Here is a 26,252-nt window from a genome sequence, read left to right as displayed (position 1 = left end):
AATCCCCTCTGTTGACACTGTACTGAGTCAAAAGTATAAGGAACTGAGTTACATGGATTACCTGCACATACACTGACCTGCGTATATGAAACAATACTGTACTATATATGTATAATAGGGCCTCTTAAACTAAAATCCTGGCTATCCTTACTGTAGTTAAGTTAAATAGGTCCTCTATAGTCTCCAAATCATTGTCTGGTTGGGACACTTATTGTACTGTCAGGTGCAGAGATGGGATTACTTTTAATCTGATTACTTTTTTCAAGTAACGAGTAAAGTAAGGGATTACTATTGCAAAAAAGGTAATTAGATTACTGTTACTTTCGAACCGTGATTTTTTTGCGAGAGTGTACATAACTTTTTTGGGGGGCAAAGAAAAAGCAAGAAGGTATTGGAACCGGAGAATGAACGTTTTTCATTGCTTTGATTGTTTTGCCACGAGTTCCCGGCATGCAATGCGCGAAAGTCACGTGGTTTGTCAATCTCTATACTCAGAATAAGATCTATATAGACAATATATCGAATGCAGGAGAGAGTATGAGCGTGCAGCGTTTAAAGCGTGGAAGTACTGACCTTACTTTGAGTTTGATTCCATAAAAAGTGACAAAAACATTAGTGTCCGTTGTGCGTGGGAAGAAAACTTCTTTTTACAGTGAAAAAAACCCTAAACCTCCAAGCAAGCACCGAGTAGCTACGACGTTTATATATTTATATAAATCATATATATATATATTTATATATATTATATATGTTTACGTTACGACCTGCTTTATAGGTGAAAATAGAGCAAGAGGACCGCTAGTCTGTGACTTTATTTATTTTCTGCTGTGTTTTACTTGCATCTATTTGATATAGCAGAACAACAAAGTGATGACAGATGTTTCTGCTTCTAACTGGAAAACCAGCAGAAATAAATCACAGCCTGCCAGAAGTTTAGGAGTTTCTGAGGGGAACTGGAACGCAGCACAGTGTTTCAAAGTCCCTGATTGTCCTCAAACGCCGCATTAGGCTGAAAGTTTACTTTCACTTCTTGAACTTCGTGGAGTGGCGCTTGTTGTTGGTGTGTGAAGAAACTGTAAGTTTGCTTTGTTTCCTCCTTTAACAGTTTGTCTTTAGGAACTTTACTGTTTGTTCAGCTCATGTTCGATTTCTTCACACAACAAACTGTGTGTGTTTGTATTTCCGGTCTCTCCATTAAAGTCAGTGTGTAATGTTTTCCTGGCTAACATCAGCTGTGTGCAGCTTAGTTCCAGCACAAATCTGCCGCTCCATAGTTCACGGTAACGGACTCACAGCTGGACCAACGAGGCCGAGTGTGTCCGCCACTCTGAGCTACGTTCATGTTTGTGTACTTGTAGTTTGTACTTTGTGAGTTCACTCAGTCCACAGAGGACGCAGCGTACGTGATGACGTCACAGCCCTTTACCTCCTTTACTGTCACTGTGATTAATATTTACACACCACACGAGACACCTGACAGCATGTTAACGCTAAGCTAAAGCTAAGCTAACGCTAAGCTAGCCAAGAACCCAGAGTGACGTTAAAGCTGAGTAAACACTGACCCCAGACCAGCACCGTGATAAAGTGAGCTGCTGCTGCTGAACCTGAACAGGTAACAAAGTGATGAGCAGTCAGGCTGCAGGTTTCTACCTGTTCATGTTTCTACAGTAGAATCACTTTGAAGTGTCTTTGTGCTGTTTCATCTTTGATTTGTGTTCATAAACACTCAGAGAAAGATCACGTGACCTCATCAGGATCTGTGTTGGTGTGTGGGGCTGTACCTCAGCTTTAGATTATGGTGATTATGAGACAGTGTTTCAGCTCATTTTACACAGTAACATGAAAGTACTGTTATGAGGAGTAATGAAGTAACATACTCCATTACTTTTAATTAAAGTGTTCTGTGTAATATGTGTAATAATGACTTTTTTGAGTAACTTCATCTCTGTCAATAACAACATTCATACGTGGAATAAAAACACATCAGTGGATCATTGCTGGAGCTGCCTGGACTTCAGTCTTCAGGATCTCAACCAACAGCATCAACATGCTGCTCCAGATGTTTGTGCTCCAGATGTCTGTGCTCCAGATGTCTGTGCTCCAGATGTCTGTGCTCCACATGTCTGTGCTCCACATGTCTGTGCTCCACATGTTTGTGCTCCAGATGTTTGTGCTCCACATGTCTGTGCTCCACATGTCTGTGCTCCAGATGTTTGTGCTCCACATGTCTGTGCTCCAGATGTTTGTGCTCCAGATGTCTGTGCTCCACATGTCTGTGCTCCACATGTCTGTGCTCCACATGTTTGTGCTCCAGATGTTTGTGCTCCACATGTCTGTCCTCCAGATGTTTGTGCTCCAGATGTCTGTGCTCCACATGTCTGTGCTCCAGATGTTTGTGCTCCACATGTCTGTGCTCCAGATGTTTGTGCTCCAGATGTCTGTGCTCCACATGTCTGTGCTCCAGATGTTTGTGCTCCACATGTCTGTGCTCCAGATGTCGGTGCTCCAGATGTTTGTGCCCCTGGTGATCAGACTCGCAGTTTCATCCTTGAAATAAGTGTTTATATTGTTGTTATATTGTTGACCCACCATTGATCATGTGTCTCATCACATGATCAATGGTGGGTCAGCGACATGCTTTCTTTCCGTCTCAGGTTTAAATATCTGGGACTCTCCACCGTTTGGTTTTAAAACTGAAGAAGCTTCTCGGATGAAACGTCTTCCAGAAACTTAAAGAAGTCTCTATTTTCTTTCTAAGCTCCTTAGATCACATGACCTGGATGACTGAACCTACAGACATATTGACCTGGTTTCTAGGTTACATGACAGGTCAGAGGTCAGCGACTGTAACTCAGTTACTCCTGTTAATGTGAACTCACTGAGTGTTTGCGGTTTACCTCTCAGACTGACTGAAGATGATGATGGAGGAAGAGGAGGACAGAGCAGAGTCTGCAGGGTCCAGCTGTCCGTCTGTGAGGAGTGACCGGTCCAAAGATTATAATCCAGGCTTCAGTGCTGAACCTGGACCAACGAGGTCAGAGAGCTGTGATGACTCCTTTACATGTTTGTGTTTCCTGGATAAATATGACCTGAAACATCCTCAGATTGTTACAAAGATTCATTAAAAAGAAAACAATGAAAGAGAAAAGATCCAAATGTTAGACTTGGTCATTTGCTGTTTGAGGACAGTGATGCTCATATCTGTGGGGAAAGTGTGACCTGAGTGGGTTCATGTTTGTCTTTAAAGAACAGAGCTGCTCTGATTCTCTTTGTGTCTGATCTGTTAAACAGTCTGAGAGGTCACACAGAGACCCAGCAGCTAAAGCCTGGATCATACTGGCTGCTGTTAATGAGACTCCATCAGGACAACACTGAGCCACAGTGGTGTTCATGGAAATCAATCAATAAATTCAACTTTACACTGTATTACCAAAGTACTGACTCGTCTGCCTTCACACACATGTAAACTTGAGTGACATCATATTCTGAGTCCACAGCATTCAATATGATGTCAGCCAAGAGTTCAACATATAACAGCTTAAACTGTTCTAAAAAGGTTTTTTCACAGGTTTAAAAGTGTTTACGGGAAATTTTAACGGTTCTTTCAGAAGCACATACGTGAGGTTAGACACAGGAAGCAGCAACACTGACTGAACACAGCTTTTAGAGGCTAAATTCACATTTTAATAATGAAAGTGGCTTCATGTGTGTGTGTGTGTGTCCATGGTTCCTCCACAGAGTGGACCAGCAGAGCTCAGAGGTTCCCAGTGGTCAGTCTGCCCAGCAGCATCAAACACAGCTGGACTCCATGTTTATGGTCTGTACATGTACAACAACTACTTTGTTATTAATATTAATAATAATACATTTATTTATAGGTCCCTTTCAGAACACCAAGGACTCTGTGGACTAAATGACCAAAAGAAACAAACTTTGAAATCAGACGGTGCAAATGTGATCACAGGGAAACGTTTTAAACATCGAGGCTTTAAACAAAAACCAAAGTGAAACAGTTTGTAGTCGAGATCAGTGGGAATGAAGCTGAATAACTGTTTCTTCAATAACTTTGAGAAATAAATGACAAATATGATGGAAATTAGCAGCATTAGCACTTACTAATGATGTGAGTCGACACTCTGCTGTATTGAGACGACCACATTAGGTGGTCCTCAACTGTAATGGAAACCAATGGCTCCAGTCGATCTGAGCAGCTACTAATAGAAACGGGGCCATAGATGTGTTTGTGCTTAATAACAGTGAATCACAGGATTTTTACATTACAGTTAAAATCTCATGTTGTTTGTTAAAGTGTGCAGTTCAGGGTGTGTTACTAAAACTGTTGTTTGCTCACTTTCCAAAGACCCAGCCCCCATAAAAAGCAGCCAAACAGCTCTAAGAGTTACACACACACGCATATCTATCAAGTTTACTCTGGTCTAATATACTTGGATTTAGCTTGAAGAATGTTCCTGTACGAGGACTGAAAATGATTTAAAAAGCAGCCAATGTCCAAAGAACAACTTTGACACACCTTCATAAAGCCTGCAGAGCAAAAGAAAAACTAGCTGAAAGTCTGGCTGCTCTTATGAAAAGTACAGAGAAATTATGGGTCGTTCAACACTTGTGCACAATATAAGAGTTTAAATAAATCTAAAGAGTAACTCAAAATCCTACAATCATACTGAGAAAATCATCTACAGCTAACTATCCAAGTGGATTTGTTTAAGACAGCTCCATCTGCTGGTGGCCCTCTGCAGGTGCATGAAAGGGGCGTGTTTATAGTGAAAGTAGTAGAGAAAGTAAACCCCATGGGAAGGAGGGAGGACTCTCAGCAGCTTCCAGCTCATATTCAGACATTTGACTTCTCACTGAAAGCAGCTAGTTTGAGTGTCTGTACCTTAATTAGAAGAGATAACATGGCCATAGTAATTAGAGTTGATTGGGCAATGCTGTCCTTGTAATGTACTTTATGATTTTTATACATCTGTTTGTGGACAAGTCCCAGTTTTTCTGTAGAGCCTCTCAAGTTGGTGACAGCAGCTCTGAACACCAGTGAAATGTTTCTCCCACTGAAATCGCTGCATTCATATGAACAGAATCAACGTTTTGGGACCGTGGAGTTGTGGAGAATGTCTCAGTTAATCAGATAAAGTCAAACTTATAATTGGTGAAGAGATCGTGGATGATATGCCCCTTGATCGTAAAGAAGTGGATGTTGTGTAGACATAAGTTCAGAGTGGTGGTTCATTCATAAAGTATTCTGTTCCAGCTGCTGGAGGACAACATCATCACTTTTGTGAAGAACGAGCTGAAGAAGATCCAGAAGGCTCTGAATCCAAATAAGCCCCAGTGCTTGGAGTTTCAGAGGGAGGATGATGAGCAGAGGAGCAGCAGAGAGGCATTTGTGAAGATCGCAGTGGACTTCCTGAGGAGAATGAAGCAGGAGGAGCTGGCTGACCGTCTGCAGAGACGTAAGAGGATTTCTTAGTTAAGGTTTTAAGCTGTTAGATAAATGAGACACTCATGACACCAGTGTGTTAAGTCATTTCTCAGTGGGTCAGAAAATGTCATCAGCGTTTTGTAAAATATATTTGTTGAAGTTGTATTTTTATTATTATTATTCAGAACTTCCAGCTGCAGTTTGTCATCGTAACCTTAAATCTGCTCTGAAGAAGAAGTTCCAGTGTGTGTTTTGAGGGCATCGCTAAAGCAGGAAACCCAACCCTTCTGAATCAGATCTACACAGAGCTCTACATCACAGAGGGAGGAACTGCAGAGGTCAATGATGAACATGAGGTCAGACAGATTGAAACAGCATCCAGGAAACCAGACAGACCAGAAACAACCATCAGACAAGAAGACATCTTTAAACTCCCACCTGGAAGAGATGAACCAATCAGAACAGTGCTGACAAAGGGAGTGGCTGGCATTGGGAAAACAGTCTTAACACAGAAATACACCCTGGACTGGGCTGAAGACAAAGCCAACCAGGACATCCAGTTCATGTTTCCATTCACTTTCAGAGAGCTGAATGTGCTGAAAGAGGAAAAGTTCAGCTTGGTGGGACTTGTTCATCACTTCTTTACTGAAACCAACGAAGCAGGAATCTGCAGCTTTGAAGACTTCCAGGTTGTGTTCATCTTTGATGGTCTGGATGAGTGTCGACTTCCTCTGGACTTCCACAAAACTACAATCCTAACTGACCCTAGAAAGTCCACCTCAGTGGATGTGCTGCTGATAAACCTCATCAGGGGGAAACTGCTTCCCTCTGCTCGCCTCTGGATAACCACACGACCTGCAGCAGCCAATCAGATCCCTCCTGTCTGTGTTGGCATGGTGACAGAAGTCAGAGGGTTCACTGACCCACAGAAGGAGGAGTACTTCATGAAGAGATTCAGAGATAAGAAGCAGTGCAGCAGGATCATCTCCCACATCAAGACATCACGAAGCCTCCACATCATGTGTCACATCCCAGTCTTCTGCTGGATCACTGCTACAGTTCTGGAGGATGTGCTGGAAACCAGAGAGGGAGGACAGCTGCCCAAGACCCTGACTGAGATGTACATCCACTTCCTGGTGGTTCAGGCCAAAGTGAAGAAGGTCAAGTATGATGGAGGAGCTGAGACAGATCCACACTGGAGTCCAGAGAGCAGGAAGATGATGGAGTCTCTGGGAAAACTGGCTTTTGATCAGCTGCAGAAAGGAAACCTGATCTTCTATGAATCAGACCTGACAGAGTGTGGCATCGATATCAGAGCAGCCTCAGTGTACTCAGGAGTGTTCACACAGATCTTTAAAGAGGAGAGAGGACTGTACCAGGACAAGGTGTTCTGCTTCATCCATCTGAGTGTTCAGGAGTTTCTGGCTGCTCTTCATGTCCATCTGACCTTCATCAACTTTGGACTCAATCTGCTGGAAGAACAACAATCAACCTCCAAGAAATCTAAATTATTTAACAAACTAAATCTCCAATCTCTCCACCAGACTGCTGTGAACAAGGCCTTACAGAGTCCAAATGGACACCTGGACTTGTTCCTCCGCTTCCTCCTGGGTCTTTCACTGCAGACTAATCAGACTCTCCTACGAGGTCTGCTGACACAGACAGGAAGTAGCTCACAGACCAATCAGGAAACAGTTCAGTACATCAAGGAGAAGCTCGGTGAGAATCTGTCTGCAGAGAAAAGCATCAATCTGTTCCACTGTCTGAATGAACTGAATGATCGTTCTCTAGTGGAGCAGATCCAACAGTCCCTGAGATCAGGACGTCTCTCCTACACTGAACTTTCTCCTGCTCAGTGGTCAGCTCTGGTCTTCATCTTACTGTCATCAGAAAAAGATCTGGATGTGTTTGACCTGCAGAAATACTCTGCTTCAGAGGAGGCTCTTCTGAGGCTGCTGCCAGTGGTCAAAGCCTCCAACAAAGCTCTGTGAGTAAACATGTGATCAGGCTCAGGGCTCGCAAAATCGCTAGCCCGACGTCCCGGGGCTAGCGATTTTTCCAGTCGGGCTACCAAAATCTAACTCAGCCCTGCCCGTCGGGCTATCGTAGGAAGGAAAATATATGTCTATGCTTTTGCATTCTTTCGCCAATGTAGCTGAGTAATTATGTCATTGGCATCGATGAGCCACTGTCAATATGTGACATATTGAAATCGCGTTTGAATTTGCGCTTGCTTTTTGCTTTCACTTTCATTTTGCGATGGCGCGAACGCTGTGTAGAGAGCAGCAGTACCGATTGGTAAGTGACAATTAATTGCGCACCAATTCCTCTGACATCGTCTTATCACTCATTGGCTTACTATTCAAACGTGACAAGTGAAATCTCTCGCTGCAAGCTTAGACATGTGAGAGGTTGAGTGCGCAAAGAATCGCTGACCGTTCTGTAAGTGCCTGTGTTAAAGCAGCAGGATTTACGCTGGTATTTTAGTTCTGCTCAGCCAAATAAGACAGGTCAGGGTTAAGAAGGGGCAGCCAAAGAAAAGCTTACCACAAAACGGAAAAGTTATGACAAATCAGACTATGAGGCAAAAAGAAAGTGCAGGTTTTTTGGTTTCATGGACAAAAGAATTTCTGTGGCTGGAATATGACAAGCTAAATAACATAATGTCTGCCGGGTGTGTTGTGAGTTTCATTTGATTTCTGAGTCGACAAGCGCCTTTGTTACTGGGACCAGTCATTTTCAGAAAGACCCCATCAGAAATGCATTATTGCCCAGTCTGCAGTATCTTTCCCAGAACAAACAGCAATTGCAAAAAAACATACTACAAATAAACCAAGCACAACAAGAACTCCTGAAAAAGCTGTTTAGAACAGCGTGCTATGTTGCAAAGAGTGAACTATATTGGCAAAATTTAGCAGTCTTTGCAAACTTCAAAAAGCAAATGGCCTCGATCTTGGTTCCACTTGCCTCTTACCCATGACTTCAGTGGAAATTTCAGATTCAGGATCTGATACAGACTGATTCATGTTCTACACAGTTCTTACGAGTTCATAGAAATTTCTGTTCAATTTGAACCAAGTATTTGAGTTGATGTTTGTAATTTTTATACAGTTGCTGTGATTTGTATTTTAACAATTTTTTTAATTAATTTTTGTTTCCGTTACAATATTATACTTTAATGTATAATATTGTAAAGGAAACAAAACAGAAAAAAAATAGCTTTCTTTTTTATTCGGGCTACTAAAATTTATTTCGGGCTACCAAAAACTGAAGAATGCCTGCCCAAAGGGCTACCAGAGATTTTGAAATTTTGCGAGGCTTGCAGGCTTTTATTTATAACATAAACAGTGTAATGTGTGATGGACCCTTAAAAACTTAAACATATTTTTTTACATGATCATCAGCACTAAATACAGTATATTATAGTTAATGTTTGATAGCAGCAGTAAATGTCAGAGTGTCTTAAACATATCTGGGTGTCAGCTTTTATCAAAGTCATGTCCAGAATCATCCTGTAAGTAAAATTTATTTATACAGCAGCTTTCACAGGTCAAAAACCACAAAGTGCTTTACAATAGAAACAGGCAATAAAAAACACAGAAGATAAAAACATTAAACAGCAAACACTGAACATCATACAGCCTAAAACTAGTTAAAGGCCACTCTGAATACTAGAGTCTGAATAAATGAGTTAGTGGGACCAGTAAAAGCCTTTGACTGGAAGATCTCAGATGTGAAAAGAGCTGTAGGATTGTAGAAAGTCAGAAATATAGACTGGGACTAAAAGTAAGGACTAAATCTTTAAATAACGCCTAAAATGAACTGGTTACCAGTGTGAAGAGATTAAACTGGAGTAATGTCCAGTCTATTTCATGTGCTGGTTAAAAGCCTCGCAGCATGATTCTGTACTGACTGAAGACGTTCAAAGACTGTGATGGACCCATAGGTGATCAACTCCCTCATTCCTCCTCTGGTCTTATTGCTCTGCATCAGTGCACTGCTCAGCTGAAGATGAGTTCACTTCTATATGTTACAATCTGCCTCACCAGTACAGTTCCAAGGATCTGCAGCTGTAAAATATATAGAAGTCCATTACTGTATATAGTAACTGTTAAGTCTAATATACCCTAGTAAGCTATAGTACTTTTTCCTTTGGGAACCATCTGTGCAGTCTGCAGTTCTGTTGAAGAAAGATGTTGAATCTATTTAATTATTCTTGAAAAATAATTTCTTTCTGTGCATTTTTTTTTTCACCTTTCATCAAATTAAAGTTGATTACATCGAGCATCATGAGCTGGAGGGTGGGGGGTGGTTCCCTATTTTTTTTTTTTTTGCTGGGAGTTTGCAACCCTATTAGTTAGGTTGCTTGATATTTCTTCTAAGTACTCTTTAAAATACCAGAATAGGGAGGATGGAGCAGGTTTACGTTTATTAGATTGATCAGTGTTGCTGAACTATGAATTTTTTTGTTGTATTTTTTACATACAGGTATAACAGAATAGCTTTAGTGTTGTTATTTATTTAAACTTGAGTATAAACTTATACAAAATGCAGCAAGATATTAAAAAAACGTTTTATTGGTTAAAAAACACACTATATTGAATTCATATCGGTATCGGTAGATATCCAAATTTATGATATCGGTATCGGTTTTGGACATAAAAAAGTGGTATCGTGGTATCTGCTCCTCTGAGTCCAAATTCTTTATTTTGGCAGTGCTTCATCCACCAAACCTTCTAGTTCGATTCCTGTATTCTGAAGGTTTTTACAGAGCTGTTTGTTCAGATATCAGAATTAGATTTTCAGAAAAATTTAGTAATAAAAATATGATCAATTGATTATTTCTGACTGAAAAGATGAAATATATATTTGATCATAGTGATATGACTCATTGCCTCTTTTAAACATAAAATGTAAACAAAAATTCAAAACAATACATTAATGGAAAACAGAATTTGACTGTTGAGCTTAAAGTGAGCTTGAATGTTATTCACTTCCTGTTTTATTTTGGTAGTTATTGTCTCTGGTTTTTACTTTTACTTCCTCCCCCGACATTGTCTACATTAGTTTCAGCTGTAGAAGATTTTATTGACTGTTTGATTTGTCACTTTTTTTAAAACTATAATTGTTGACTTATAAACTATTGCTAAAATGTATTTTCATTAAAATACCAAATAATTTATTACTTTATCATCTAATTAAATTATAATTCTGTAAATAGGGGTGATAGTGTGGTCTATGTGGGTTGTCTTCAGGTACTCTTCCTCCCACAGTCCAAGAACATGCATGCAAGGTTAACTGGAGATGTGTGATTGTGAGCATAAATTGTCTGTCTCTGTCTAGCTCTGTGTTTACCTGGCTACATCACCATGGTTACTGATGCTGAACCAATAACCTGGTCTGGATCAGGTTATGTTCAGAGTTTTTGTTTAAAATCGACTGAAGTGCCTCATTTTCACTGATTCTTTCATTTACAGAAAGCTTTAAGTGTGATATAGATTCAGTCATATCTGACTAATGTCAGTGAATGAGGCCCAGCTGTAAAGTCACAGCAGTCACACTGTATGTGTCTCATTGTCACTGGAGTTTAGGCTCCATACATTCAGTTGGTGCTGCAGAAAAAGTAGAAATGTTTCTGTTTGGTTCTAATGCTGAGTCTCTTTTACAAAGATGGAACTGCAGCTAATCCTGCTCATGTAGCCAGTTAGTAAAAACTCAAGTCACTGTCAGACACAGCAGACATTTACTGATAATCTCACTGTATGTGGTCTTTTAGCACCTCCTAGTGGTGAACATGTGGAGTGTTGTTAGTCTGGGTGACGAGTGTAACTGTTGAGTGAGAAAGACTGTGGTCGTGTCCAAATTCATGGCTGCATCCTCCTGAGGACCCGGCCTTCGCGGTCTACGTGGGCCGGGTCCTCAGAAGGTCAGGTAGGCCGCAAGTAAACGGCCATGGAATTGGACGGTCTAGCCTTCTGATTAGTGTCACCGTGTCTTGGTGGAGTTTAATAAACTCTGCCGTCTTCTCCTTGCTATCTAAAATATAACAGGACTCTGGCGTAAATTGTTGTCCATCTCACACTTCTGTTTAATCAGTTTTTTGTTTGACGTTTATTCAGTTGTGTAAAAACCAAGGAGGAACCCACCCGGGGAATAAATAAAGTTTTATTTTATCTAATCTAATCTAATAACTTTAATCTCAACCAAACCGATTTACTCACAAACAAATAAAACACTGAAAAAAGCCAAACAATAACATTTTTAGGTTGTCTAAGTGACTTATATATTACTTTTAACATGATTAGTGAAAGTCCGCGGTGATCTGAAAATGATGTACAGGGAGTTGTGCCGTTCTCGGCGCTTTCAGTAACCCTGAAGCTCTCGGCTAGCTATCGAGCTGGTGGGTAACAGACGTCTCCGAAAACGTCGAAGCACTTTTGCAAATATGCAATGTCTTGATAAACCGAGCAGATATTCTCGCCTGAAAATATGTTAAAAGTTTTGTGACCCAGGAAGATTTGTAAGAGTAATTTTAAATCTTAGTAGCGGCCGCCATTACCAGAAACTGGAGTTTGGCTGGGCTGCGCTATGAATTCTGGGATATGGTGGGCCACAAAGGACACACCCGACACATCCTTCAAATTCGGGGAAAAGGAGGACGCATTTGTCGGCTGCATTCGGAGGAGTCCACGAATTTGGACAGCCTTTGGTGCATCGTTGTGACGTTATTGGTGTACAAATGCGTCCACAGGAGGATGCAGGCCATGAATTTGGACACACCGAGCCTGCGTGCTGGTAGCACCTTAGCCACAGCTCGGTTGTGGAGGAGAAGCTGAAAAAGAAGGTTTTCTAGTTTGTAAGGAGGAAAAAAACTGAGAGGACTAAGTTAAAGAGAGGCTGGAGAGTAACAGAGAGCAGCAATGAATGCTGCTCACACAGTTTAGACAGTTTAGCATCAAATGTTCGAGTGAGTTAGCTCCCAGCTAACTAGCAGAGCAGCTAGCTAGCAAACCAGCTAACTAGCAGAGCAGCTAACTAGCAAACCGGCTAACTGCACCCACAAGCTGCGACTGCGTCTTTCTGACAAGAGCGTCAGACACTCAGACTGGTTTTCTTTGTGGATGATGATTTATTCTCACACTGATCCTTCATGATGATGCTGCCATCCACCCACTGTTCCTAGCAGTGTTGCCAACTCCTCAGTAAGGAAAATTGCTATTGGCTGTCCTAAAAGTTGCTGGAAGTCGCTAAATGACGTCATCGCCTAATTTGGATAAATGGTCATGCTAATGTAATTGTAACGTACATTGTAGGAGAGAAAAATAACATCGTGGAAGCGACATAATGTGAGTAAAAAACGTCCTGGAATGCATTTAAATAAATAACTCATAGTTCTGTCTGTAACTATTACAACACTCTCACCACATTTGTTAACAATTCTCTCAACAAATGTGTTTTTCCTCGTTCTTTGTTATCCAGCTGAGACTTTGGGTATAAATGTGTCATAAACAGGAGAAAGCAGTGCAGGTTCAATGTAATCAAACCTCAGACTGAGTTCAAAATCATCACCTGTCCCAGATACCACATCAGCACCAGAACCATGATGTGTTTACTCACATTTAAAAAGGTGGAGGTCAGTGTGAATGGACTGTTGTCATTGGTCTGAATGTGCCTCTATAAACATGTGCTCTTCATTATTGATGTTTTCCTAATGAACAGAAAATGAGACTTAATAAAATCCTTCTGACTGTTGTTGGAGCAGGTTGGGTCCTGGGTTTGAGTCCCCCACTGTACCACAGGGGCTTCTAGCTTTGTTTCACAGTGTGTAGAACAACAAATAAAACCAAATCACAAAAAGCTTCAAGTCAAAAACGCATCAAACTTTGAGGGTTTTTCCCAAGGATGAGGAAGCAGACTCGGCCACAACAGCTGGATATATGGATGGTTACCACAGCAACCACAGCAGTGTGCTCTCAGTATATTTAGTTGTATAAAGGTGTTTGTGGTGTGTTGCAGCTGAAACAGCCTCATGTATGTTGACACAGGGAGAAAATAGTGTGAGAACACTGTTCACAGCAGTCACAGCTCGCTGCCTTCAACAGTCTCTTCCTTCCTTGTTTGGATGTCACTGATATCATCTTCTGCTCTCACACTGACCACCTGTTGAAGCTAACATGCTAACATGGAAGCCGCAGCTGAGGTCACATGATCTGAGTGTTTGAACCACGTGTTGGAGCAGCGTTTCCAAACATCTGCACTTCAGAAGCTCCAAAGTGTGGAAACGTCACTGTGGAGCGTCTCATCCCTATCTAAGAGATTTTCTTGCCTCTGCAAAGCTAAGCTTGCAAACAGCACCATAGTTTGTCAGTCCCAACCAATCAGAACGCTACTTATGTCACGTCACATGACTCGTGTGTTTACCTCTTTGATTAGCACCGAAAGAACTAAAGAAAGGCTAAAAGGCCGTTCAGCCAGTCAAATCCCTCCTAGGAACAGGAAGTCTAGAGAGGAAATGGAACAGAGAAGGAGAATCAGTTTTAAACTGGTGACCCTCTAAAGAGGCTTTTATTGACTCTGTTTTCTTTACAGCTTTTTTCACCATTTAAACTGTTTAATATCAGATTTAGAAATAACTTTTGGACAGTTGTTGTACATTTCCACTAAAAATTGACACAAATAATGACTTTCTGACATTACTTTGGACTAATCTAACGACTCAGCCTGGCTATGTTGGACTTGGTGTGGAAGCAGCTCCCAGTTTGAGTTCAGGAGACACACACTCTCTACTTTGAAGATCAGCTTCAAACTTTCCTTTTTGATAAAGCTTATAGTTCGAGCTGGATCAGGTGACCCTGAACCATCCCTTAGTGATGCTGCTATAGGCTCAGGCTGTTGATGATGCTCTGCTTTCTTCTCCACTCCCCTCTTTTCACTCCTGATGCTTTTATATGTCACGACTGTCCTTAACTTTTGTGTCTCTCTGAGCTCATCTCTTCTCTTTCCCCTCACCCTGCAACCAGTCATGGTAGATTTTGTTGAAGCTGAGCTTTCATATATGATGAATTGCTCTCTTCAGTTGGGTGTCTTCCCTGCTGCCTTTAAAACGGCGGTGGTGAGGCCCCTTCTGAAGAAGAGCAATTTGGATTGTAATGATTTTAATACAGACCTGTATCCAACTCACCATTTTTAAGTAAAACTTTAGAAAAACTTGTTTTTACTCAGATTAATGATTTTCTGAATGATAGACAGATCCTGGAGATATTCCAGTCTGGATTTAGGGTGAACCACAGCACAGAGACTGCTCTCCTAAAGGTTTTAAATGATCTTAGATGTAACTGGGACTCCCAAAAGCTCTCAGTCCTGGTGCTGCTGGATCTAAGCGCAGCCTTTGATACAGTAGACCACGCTATTCTTTTAAACAGACTGAAACACATGGTGGGCCTCTCTGGTGCTGTACACAACTGGTTCACTTCCTGTCTCTCAGACAGAACTTTTATGGTGAGTATGGATACATGCTCCTCTAAGATCCATAGAATGACATGTGGTGTGCCTCAGGGGTCGGTTTTAGGCCCTGTACTTTTTAATTTGTATATGCTCCCTCTCTGCGGTGTCATCAGGAGGCATGGAGTGAACTTCCACAGTTACGCTGATGACACTCAGCTGTACATCTCCGTGTCTCCTGATGACACCAGACCAATGGATGCCCTTTTTGACTGTATGTTAGATATAAGATCTTGGATGGCAGAAAACATTTTACAGCTTAATCAGGACAAAACTGAAGTTTTAATCGTCGGTCCTGAGGCTCAGAGAGAGAAGCTCTTGTCAAAATTACAGGCATCTTCACTATGTCCTTCACTACAAGTGAAAAACCTGGGTGTTGTTTTTGACTCTGAGCTTGGTTTTATCCCACATATTAAACAAAATTGGATTTTATCATCTAAAGAATATAGCCAGAGTCCGCCCTATTCTCTCTCGGGCCAACACGGAGATGCTGATGCATGCTTTTATTACCAGTCGCATTGATTACTGCCCTGCTCTCTGGTCTCCCCAAAAAGAATATTTCACCTTTACAACTTTTACAAAACTCTGCAGCTCGTGTGCTGACGAAGACCAGAGGGCGGGCCCACATTACACCGGTTTTAGAATCGCTGCACTGGCTCCCCGTGTGTTTCAGGATCGAGTTTAAAGTTCTTTTATTGGTTTTTAAATGTCTTAATGGTCTTGGGCCTTCTTATCTCTCAGATCTGCTTTCACCATATGAACCCTCGCGGACCCTGAGGTCCTCTGGTACTGGCCTTTTGATTGTCCCTAAAGTCAGGACACATACTCACGGAGAGGCAGCTTTTCAGTGGTATGGTCCTCGTCTGTGGAACAGCCTGCCGGAGGAGCTCAGGGCCGCAGAGAACGTACATGTTTTTAAGAACAGGCTCAAGACCACCTTTTTAATTTAGCTTTTACTTAATGTTTATTTATTTTATGCTTATTTATTCTATCCTGTTATTCTATTTATATTATTAATTTAGGTTTTACCTAATATTTATTGATTTTATTCTTATTCATTTTTTGTCTTCTTACTCTATTTATATTTATACTGTATCCCATTCTTATTTATTTTATTTATTTTATTCTGTATATACTCTTATTAGGTCATATCTCCAGTGTTTCCTCGGAGGGGGCTCTCTGCACCGCGGTTGTGATCGACCGTGGCTGCTGGGGCTCTGTGGGTCTTCTCAACCTGGCTGGGGGGCTTCTTTGCCTCCCTCCTGCTGTGTGCTCGGCCTGGAGGCTGCGGTCTGTGACCGGCTTCCTGTGCAGACGGCTCCCCGTGATAGTGTTTCCTCACCTGGCTCATGTGTGCCCAGCCCAATTTTACTCTTTAAGTGTGTGTGTGTGTGTGTGTGTGTGTGTGTGTGTGTGTGTGTGTGGATTAAACAGATAAAGATTGATTGATTGATTGATTGACTCTCCTCCGGGAGCCTGTTTTCACTGGGAGGATCTTTGTGTCAAAGGGAGTTCTTCCTTCCCACCATCACCAAGTGCTGCTCACAGTGGATTGTCTGGTTTTTGGGGCTTTCTCTCTAATATTGGAGGCTGTTACCTTACACTGTTAAACAGCTTCAGACGACTGTTGTTGTCTTTTGGGAATTGTCACTTTTAAATAAAGTTACATTGAATGGATGTAAATGGATAGATGTTATTGTGACAAACAGAAAATGATCTTTAAAAGATTGATTGTTGTTTTGTGTGTCTGAAGTCTGTCAGGCTGTCTTATCACAGAGGAAGGCTGTACTTCTCTGGCCTCAGCTCTGAGCTCCAACCCCTCCCATCTGAGAAAGCTAGACGTGAGCTACAATCATCCAGGTGTTTCAGGCCTGAAGCTACTGTCGGCTGGACTGAAGGACCCAGGCTGGAGACTGGACACTCTCAGGTATGGAGAGAATGTCTGATAGAGGAGGAAGAGCTGGAAACATTTCCTGTGTCCTTCACTCACTTCCTGTTTGTTTCCTGCAGATGAGACATGAACAATCACACATGCAGGAATATTTTCAGGGACAGACATGCTAGTCTAGCTGGATAGTACATGGATATTTATGTAGGGGTCTCCAAGGAGTCTTTTTGCAGGAACATTAATGATAACTGATAAGTCATGTTGAGAGTTTCATTAAAAGTAGACCTACAGTTAGGTCCATAAATATTTGGACAGAGACAACATTTTGTAACTTTAAATACACTTTATTAGGTCACCGGTTTACCTGAGATAGTGGTCACTGTGTACCTAATAAAGTGTCAGCCATGTGTATGTTTCCCATGCTGTATGTCCACAGTCGCAGTGACAGTCAGTGACACTGACAGAAGGATGAAACAAGGCTGTGAATCATTTCAGTCTTTGTGTGTGATAAAGAGGCAGACTGGAGCAGCTAACATTTGGAAATGGAAGCTTAAATACTGGAAACTCTACATTTATAGCTGAATTCACAATAAATTTGTTCTCAAGTGCACATTTAGCAGCTAATGCTAATACTGTTTTCCCTTGCTTTCTACAACTTGAGCAGCTATTGCTAAGTAGGCCACTTTGCTCTGCTAAGGATTTGTGTGAGCATGATGGAAACTCTGATAAGCTAATGCCGCTAAGCTAATGCTGTTTATGGGCCCTGTTAGAATAAATATTTCATTCTCATTTTGTTGTTTGAGAACAATATTAACGTCTCACATCATTATAACACAAGAGAAAAGGCTATTAGCGTTAGCTACTAATGCTTATTCACCTCAAATTAGCTTTAGCTGCTAATGGGAGCCTACTTAGCATAAACCCTTCACATCGTTATAATGCAAGGGAAAAGAGTCACTCATAGCAGCCTATTTAGCATTAACATCACATCATTATAACACAAGAGAAAAGGGTATTAGCATTAGCTACTAGTGCTTATTCACCTCAAATTACCTTTAGCTGCTAATGGCAGCCTACTTAGTATTAACTCCTCACTAATATAATGCTAATTTACATCAAATTAGCATGTAGCGTTAGCATTAGCTGCTGATATTGTTAAAAAGTAATAAAAAGTAAGATAAAACATTGCTTGCAGTAGCGGATAATGCTAACACACATCAAATTAGCATGACCTATTAATGGCAGCCTTCTTAGCATTAGCTGCTCACATTGTTGTAATGTAAGGGAAAAGAGTAAAGAGTGTTAGCATTAGTGCATAATGCTAATTCACATCAAATTAACATTAGTTAATAACGGCAGCCTATTTAGCATTAGCAGATAATGTTGACCTTGGCCTTTTGATTGTCCCTAAAGTCAGGACACATGACCTTGGCCCACTGGAAAAGTTAAGAACTAAAGATTTAGGAGTGTTTCTCGATAGCTCTTTCTCATTTGAGAAACAAATAAATTCTGTTATTAAAACCAGCTGTAAGGTTTATATTGTTGATTGTCATTTATGCTTAGAAATATTTACTCATATATGCTTAGAGTTCTATAATCGATTGCATAATGATAGAGGTTTGATCCTTAGGCTACGTCCACACGTACCCGGGTATTTTTGAAAACGCAGATTTTTCTATGCGTTTGCACCTTTCGTCCACACGTAAACTGAGTTTTTGGTCACTGAAAACTGAGATTTTTAAAAACTCCGGCCAGGGTGGATATTTTTGAAAACTCTGTTTTTGCATTTACGTGTGGACGAGAAAAACTGAGAAAACGCAGCGTCAAAGGTGTGCGCCTTTTTTGATGTGACACTGTGCGCCACATTATTGTTTCAGTGAAATGAATTTCTACAATACTGTTACTGTTAATTGTTCTCTCTGCAGTGTTTAAATGCTTACATATACACACACAGTTACTGTCCCTCCACACATACGACTCGGTTCTGCTTCTATGTCCCATCCTTGTTTACTATTTCCCACCGAGGCTTCTAGACTTCTGATTGGCCAACATTTCTGCACGGTTAGGAATATATCGCCACCTGTTGCTTTGGCATGTTCCTAGCAGCGTTTTCCTTCATTTCTACGTTTACGTGTGGACGGGATTATTTTTTAAAACGAAAACGGAAAATCTCCGTTTTCAAAAATACCCGTGTACGTGTGGACGTAGCCTCAGTAGTCTGTAAAGACTCTGTGTGCCTTCCAGAGTGCTCCGGCATGCACACACACCTTAAGGTCATGAGAGAGGTCGTACCTTCTCTTACTGATTTATGGTTTAGGAGGACACCTACTCTGTATCTGGTTAAGTATAAGAGCCCTTTGTTAGGGGGACCACTGGACTCTTAGCACCAGCTTTGGGGTCACAGGATCACATCTGGAACACACACACACACACACACACACACACACACATACACACACACACACACACACACACCTACACTATGCACAGACTGGTACTCTTTCTTCATACCTGTGTAAGACGTCATATGTTAATGAACTTATGCATATTCATGTAACCTCAATAAAGAGCAGTGTTACGAGGGAGCAGACGAGAGCGACTGAGGTCAAGTGAAGGAACGGCGCTGTCACAGTTCTCTCCCTCATGAATTGTCTGGTTCCAGCGGTGGGTCTGTGCTAGACGACCCATCACCAGCTTTTTCCAGCTTTTTCCACTGGTTACCAGTACGTGGTAGAATCCACTTCCAGATCTTGTTGTTTGTCTTTAAATCTCTGAGTGATTGGCTCCATCTTATCTCTCTTTAACAAAATAATCCAAGTCGAGCCCTCAGGTCTGCAGATAAGTAGCTTCTGACCAGAACTAGACGTAAAAACAGAGGTGAGCTTTATCGATCGCTGCAGCCAAACTCTGGAACAGTCGCCCTTCACATCAGGTCGTCACCAACACTCGACATTTTTAAAACCCGGTTGGAAACACATTTGTACTCTGTAGCTTTCAATTCTGACGAGTCTTTATAGTAATTACTGTGTATGTTTCCTATTTTATCTCTACTCTGTGCAGCACTTTGGCTCAACCTGTTTTTAAATGTGCTGATAAATAAATGTAGATTTCTTTGAATAAAACAGTGGAGCCGAGCTTTGAGCTCAGTGTGTAACAGTGTGTGTATGAGAGCCATGTAATGTCCATGTGTGCATGCTGACTGTGCTGCTCTGACCCCCCTCCTCCTTTCAGGGTGGAGCCTGCTGGAGTCCGATGGTTGACACCAGGTCTGAGGAAGTGTAAGTGTGTTTTTAATGGGATTCATGAAAACAAAGCAGCACACATTCAACCATCTTCATCATGTCAGGAGTCATCATCAAAGTGTCAATCAATGAACAGATGATGGATCAATAACTGCAGCTGGATTGTGTTTGTTCTCTCCATCAGATTCCTGTCAACTCACAATCGACACAAACACAGTGAACACAAAGCTCCAACTGTCTGACAACAACAGGAAGGTGACACATGTGGAGGAGGTTCAGTCATATCCTGATCATCCAGACAGATTTGATGTTCATCAGCTGCTGTGTAGAAATGGTCTGACTGGTCGCTGTTACTGGGAGGTCGAGTGGAGAGGAAGAGTTGATATATCAGTGAGTTACAGAAGCATCAAAAGGAAAGGAGACAGTAGGGACTGTTTGTTTGGATACAATGATCAGTCCTGGAGTCTGTACTGCTCTGATGATGGTCCTCGTTATGTCTGGCACAATAACAGACAAACATACATCTCCTCCTCCTCCTCCTCCTCTGTCTCTAACAGAGCAGCAGTGTATGTGGACTGTCCTGCTGGCACTCTGTCCTTCTACAGAGTCTCCTCTGACACTCTGATCCACCTCCACACCTTCAACACCACATTCACTCAAACTCTTTATCCTGGGTTTTTGGTCTGGTCTCCTGGTTCCTCAGTGTCCCTGTGCTGAGTGGGGTGTAAAGAGTGTCTCCTGTTACAGAAACACTCTGACTGTTGAACAGATAGTTCAGTCTGTACATGTCTGTCTCTTTCACTCACAAACACGTTTTCAGATTCATGGATTCAATCAGTTGATGTTTGAAACTCTTCTAAATGATTCCTTGTAAACTTCTTCCTCTTCAGTCACAAACAAACAGGAAGTGATGTCACATGTGTTCCTGTCCACACAGCAGAATGAGTCTATTGCTGACAGTGATGTACAAACAGAGTGAGCATTTCTGAGGCCCAAAATAAACTGAGTAGTTCACTGAATGAACAATGGACTGTGAGCTCAGTTCTTTCATCATTAGTATGGATTATATATGTATATGTATTATATTAGTATCATATATATCAGGTGCTGCTGGTTTCAGTCATTGTGCAAATGTGCTGTTTGTAAGGTTGTAAAGCTGCAGTCAGCTGAGACTGAAGAAGTCACCTGATCAGTGAGCAAACGTTTCTGAAAACGTCCAGATGAACAGAATCAACCTTTTGGGATCAGCCAGCAATGCAGCATCATTGTTGTTCAGGTTCAGAGGTTTGCAGGAATGAACTGATGACCAGAAACAGCTGCAAAGTCCAATAAAATACCAGCTGGAGTTCAGCTGCATTTGAAGAAGTCAAAGAAAAGTAAGGATGGCAAAGGGCGATGTTTTCTTCCAAAGAACTGAAAACATGGTCGACGCCTCATTAGAAGAAGAATCTGGACATTTGTGAGGAACTCTAACCAAGAAAGCAACACAAGAAAGCAACGTCAAACAGATCCAACAGACAGTTTCCATGACTGCAAGTGTTGAGTGTAAAAATGCTACATTGCATTATTGCATCCTCTCACCACAGGAGGTGCTGTTGGCACCACTGATTGCTGATCAGCTGTTCTCTGATGATCTGATTGATACTGTGAATAACGGGACTCACTGAACTCTGTGACACAGTGAAGATTACAGAGTTTAACTTCAACATCTGACTGACGTCACACAGACAGAAGGATGAACCAGTGAGGCACAGAACACAGTTACTGGAGATACTGGATCAGCTCCATGTGAACCTCTGATGGAGAAGCTGCTGAGCCAGAGAAACATCAGGACATGACAGGCAGCTGCACTTATCTAACAACATGTAGCAGAGCTGATCTATGTTAGAGGATCTATCACAGCAGCTGAAGCCAAAGTCCAACACTGGATAGCAGCTGAGCCTGTGCTGAGTGTAGTGTTACAGGAAAAGGGCAGAAACACTGACACTGGTAGCTCACAGTGATGCTGACTGGGGCACAGAGCTGAATGATGCAGCATCAGGACACTGTTTCAGTCTGACTGACAGAGAAACCTGTAGCTGTATCTACATGTGAGGCAGAGGCTACACAAGCAGCTTTCTATGTTTCACAGTGACTGAGATCTTCAGTGGGGGTGGACATGCTCCTGTACAGACCTCTGAGGAGAACCAAGGTGCAGTCAAAGAGTCCAGTCTGTCCTCACAGATGTGAACATGTGGTTTCATCAGGTCTGCTGTCAGCTAGCAGGCTCACATCAGAATCACTGTTCCTGAAAAACACAGTCTGTGTGACATCATCAGTCAGCTGATCGTCCCAGATCTGAATGGTTTCTGTCTCTACTGAGGAAGTCAGAGAATATCACTGAGGTGTGGATCAGGTCTGAGTGAGCTGTGGAGGGACAGCTTTAAACAGTCCACAGGTCTCACGTCCTGCTCAGTCTGGTAGCAGATATCTCGTATTGTTCCAGATGTGCTGACATCACCAGCAGCAGCAGCACAGCTGTGTGATACGATGAATCTCAGTTATTGATCCAACACACAGTAAATACAAAGATCAGGATTTCTGAGAGTAATCATTATGAGTCTGAACACATGATCACTGAATGTTAGTCTCCACAATAATAAGCTAACACAACCAAACACAGCTTTCAGCTCTTATTTTGAAACTGGCTTATTTAGAGAGCTGTGATGTGAGCGTGCCTGGCTCTGAGGCACTTGGGTCAGCCTCTGTTGTTTAGAAGTGTTACAGACTGTGAATGACACAGACCTGTCAGTTTTCATGTTTGTCTGTAACACAGCTCAGGGGCTCCATGCTGAACGCATCCATCCAGTGTTATTGATCCAATACTGATACCAGCATTGGGATCAATACTACAATACACAATCACATGTGCCCACGTGATGCAGTTTGAAGAGCAATAAGATGTCTCTGTATGAGGAGGCGGGGTCACAGGAGGTTCACAGAAACTCTGCAGCAGCATCATCAGCTCACATGGAAACTTTGATGATTCACTTCTGTGGTGTTTTTACAGAAACACGTCACAAAATTAGCTCCACCTGTTCTGTGTGTGAGCTTTGAGTTTCTTGTCTTCATTCTGGATTCTTGTGTTGCTGTTTTTACACACAGCAGATATTTCCTGGTTGGTTCCTTGATGACCACATGAAGCTTTCTGAAGCTTGGATTGAAAACGCTTCATTACTCAAAGCTTTCCAACACAGGCCTCTGTGCTGCCATCTGGTGGACAAACATATGAAGTGCAGCGTGAAGCTACAAATTAAACTGCTTCAGCTACGTTTATATATAACATACTATAACCTATATAACTATATGTATAGTGTATTATGTAGGTTTTAGAGCTGGGGGTAGAATTGCTGATGGCCTGGTTGTTATTTATGTTCCCCATGGTTCACCAGCTCTCACACAACATCAGCACCAATGATCCACGTCCTTATAAACCTCTGAATCAGGTCCTGAAGCTGTGACGTCCTGAGTGAAGACCTCACTGATCACATGACTCTGGTCACCTGGACTCAGTGTTTCTGAAGCTGTGTGCTGGGTTTTTAAAAATACGTGGCTGCTGCCTGATGTTGGGCCCACAGAGGAAGACGACTCACTCGCTCTTCTTCACTTCCTCCTTAAACATGTGGAAGGAGAGCAAAGTGCTGCCAGACTCTTATTTCTGACAGGAACAGAAGAAACCACAGCAAACTGTTCCAGTTCTTCATCTTCATCACAATCTATTTATTTCTGATGGTGTCTTCAGTCTGAGGGTTTGAAGTTTCCATGTCTGTGTGATGTGTGGTGTGAAGGCTGCTGGTTAAACTGGGACTCACTGGTTAAAGCACTGAGTGCTCATAGAGAGATGCTCCATGAGTCCCAGTACAGACTACAAACATGGTGGAAACTTAGCTTTGATATCCACACACTCTGCACGTCTGTGAGTAACTGTGATGAAGATGTGCAGAGATCTGTGTACAAACAGGAGAAAGACTGTAAAGACTCTGTGCTTCTAACAGCCTCTGTTAACATATGTGAGGCTGTTTGTTGTTGTTGCCATGGAGCTTTTCACTGTTTGGGTCAGCAGGTCATGTGATCAGGTTTGTTCTGTGAAAGCTGGACGATGGTTCAGTGTCAGGGTTTGTTTGCATTCATCAATAAATATCTAAATAAATCAAAGACTCCATGTTTGTTCTTTCATCATGTGACCTCTGCTCATCCATCTCTGTGTGTATCAGGTGTGAGATTATTATATTATCTTATGCCACGTCATGCCCCTGATTAATGATTAATGAAATTATTATGTAGTTTTAGTTTGCATTATTCTCCTGAATTAGAAGAAGGTGATAACTATTACATTTGTTAAACTGACTTGTATTACATTAGACTGCTGATTTATTGTGAATGAATGATATTGTTTATGATGCATTATACTGCTGAGTTATTAGAAATACTGTTTTCAGAGAGTCAGGACCTTGCTTTTTCTGATAGTAGAGGAGACAGAGCACATTCCTACAGAGGGAGGCCGTGTTCAGGTGTGGAGTGGGGCGGGACTGTGCGGCGACGCGCTGTCAGGAGGAGACAGGTCTGCAACAGGAGCCCCGCCCCCCTTGTTCTTCTGGCGGCGTGGTTTCCATCCCGGAAGAGAAATTCCTCTCCTGTTTCAGATAAGGACCATTCGCCTGCGTGTGGCTGGACTGTGGGATTATGGGACTGTGGGATTATGGGACTGTGGGATTATGTGACTGTGGGATTATGGGACTGTGGGATTATGTGACTGTGGGATTATGTGACTGTGGGATTATGGGACTGTGGGAGGGTAATTTTATCATATGGAAAACATTTTTTTAGCTTTGTTTTAATAGTGTATAGTTATTTCTGCCGGCAGGGTTTTTAGCGCATTGAGACTCTTTTTATTGTATACGGGGGATTTTAACGTGTATTTGTGATTCTGGCTGTGTTTTTATGGAAATAAATGGTGTGTGTTCAAAGCCAGCTTAGTTTCTGTGCCCTGAGCGCTGACCCGCTCACTCCCCTTCCTCTTGTATGTGAACGGACTTGGAGGTGCAGATTTAGGTCCACCAGTCTTAGCGGCTACAGAGTCCCTTCTCAGTTTAATGATCTTCATTGTTGCCTGGCTGGTTGGTAATGCAGCGTTCAGCCTTTAAAACAAATCTACATGAAGCTGTTAGTTTGCTCGTATCCATGTTGGTGCATCAGTAATTATTCTGTTCAGGGGCGCGCGTGAACGGGCGCGTGTTAAAGGGCGCGCCTCAGCCGGCTCCATAGCTAAACTCCAACGTTACAAGTTCTTGGAAAAAGTAACACTGTGGTGGAAATATTTCTGTGGAGATGAAATGAGTCACGTGGAGAAACAAATCTGTTCCTGATGTCTGGCAAACAAGCGCGTCCAACAAAGAAACGTCCCGTCCTCAGTGTCTTCATTAGGACACTTTTGTTATTGACACCCATGCTTGTTTCTTTTGGGCAAAGGTGCGGGACGGACTTGAAGACCTTGTTCGTACCAGTTTGGACACACCTGCGGCGCCGGTTTAGCGCAGCTGGATGAGCAGCAGTCCCTGTGTCCCTCTCTCACTTTCCTGTCAGTTTTCGCTGCATCTGTCTAATAAAGACAAAAATACATTTAAGAAAAGAACAGAAAGTTTGGATACACCTTCTCATTTTATGGTTTTTCATATTTACATCGTAGAAGACATCACAATGTGGAGTTAAACAAAAAAGTCTGAAAACATGTTTTATATGTGAGATTCTTCAAAGCTTTGCTCTCCCAGTCTCACCTTGTCCCAGCACAGAAACAGAGACACGTGGGAAAAGTGACATCTCATTAAATGAGTTTGTGTGAGGCTAGTCCAACAGTGATGCAGTCTAATGGTGTGGAGATCTTCCAGTCAGTGGTGACAGGCCCAGCTCTGACAGCACAGTGTGACAGCACCGTGTAGCATATGGAGCCCTTTAGAGATCAATGCATGTAAACTGTAAGGCGACCCCCGTATCTGTAGTCATTCTAAATATTTCTGTTTAACAAGCAAACACTTGATTAGAAAACTAAGTGATGCAAGAGCAGACTTAGCTAGCGGCCTGTGAAAGTCACAGTTCAGTCAGGCAGCTCAGACATTTGGCACTCAGGACTTTGGCTTTACAGCTT

The 26,252-nt window shown here is 42.0% G+C and overlaps 3 protein-coding genes and 1 long non-coding RNA gene across 4 annotated transcripts in view; 3 read left to right on the top strand and 1 right to left on the bottom strand.

The window, feature by feature from the left end:
• LOC146498543 (uncharacterized) overlaps positions 1 to 26,252 on the bottom strand; it is an 89,587-nt gene that overhangs the window by 30,372 nt on the left and 32,963 nt on the right. The gene's annotated exons all lie outside the window — the stretch shown is intronic.
• LOC146498542 (protein NLRC3-like) overlaps positions 921 to 26,252 on the top strand; it is a 60,343-nt gene continuing 35,011 nt past the window's right edge. Inside the window, exons 1-2 of the mRNA XM_085139958.1 lie at positions 921 to 1,075; positions 2,905 to 3,034. Coding sequence (XP_084996084.1) covers positions 2,916 to 3,034 — 119 coding nt within the window. The 5' untranslated portion in view covers positions 921 to 1,075; positions 2,905 to 2,915. The remainder of the gene's footprint in view (positions 1,076 to 2,904; positions 3,035 to 26,252) is intronic.
• Positions 5,183 to 7,686, top strand: LOC146498548 (protein NLRC3-like). Its single transcript, XM_085140305.1, has 4 exons — positions 5,183 to 5,200; positions 5,303 to 5,471; positions 5,562 to 5,580; positions 5,673 to 7,686. The coding sequence occupies exons 1-4, from the start codon at positions 5,183 to 5,185 to the stop codon at positions 7,429 to 7,431; spliced, it is 1,965 nt and encodes a 654-aa protein (XP_084996431.1). The 3' UTR covers positions 7,432 to 7,686.
• On the top strand, positions 7,700 to 24,265 carry LOC146498547 (neoverrucotoxin subunit alpha-like). The gene is made up of 5 exons (XM_085140304.1): positions 7,700 to 7,738; positions 14,925 to 14,938; positions 16,695 to 16,868; positions 20,061 to 20,107; positions 20,256 to 24,265. The coding sequence occupies exons 1-5, from the start codon at positions 7,700 to 7,702 to the stop codon at positions 20,786 to 20,788; spliced, it is 807 nt and encodes a 268-aa protein (XP_084996430.1). The 3' UTR covers positions 20,789 to 24,265.

Source organism: Neolamprologus multifasciatus, chromosome 18 (assembly GCF_963576455.1).
Source record: "Neolamprologus multifasciatus chromosome 18, fNeoMul1.2, whole genome shotgun sequence".
Classification (NCBI taxonomy): Eukaryota; Metazoa; Chordata; class Actinopteri; order Cichliformes; family Cichlidae; genus Neolamprologus; species Neolamprologus multifasciatus.
Note: the sequence above shows the minus strand (reverse complement) of the source record. Positions and strands in the feature narration are given on the sequence as shown.

Excerpts from the sequence above, each read along its gene's own strand:
- LOC146498547 (XM_085140304.1), top strand. The coding sequence starts at position 7,700 with ATGGCGCGAACGCTGTGTAGAGAGCAGCAGTACCGATTG. Across the intron at positions 16,869-20,060 it reads TGGAGACTGGACACTCTCAG|GGTGGAGCCTGCTGGAGTCC; the intron begins GTATGGAGAGAA and ends TCCTCCTTTCAG. Across the intron at positions 20,108-20,255 it reads GACACCAGGTCTGAGGAAGT|ATTCCTGTCAACTCACAATC; the intron begins GTAAGTGTGTTT and ends TCTCTCCATCAG.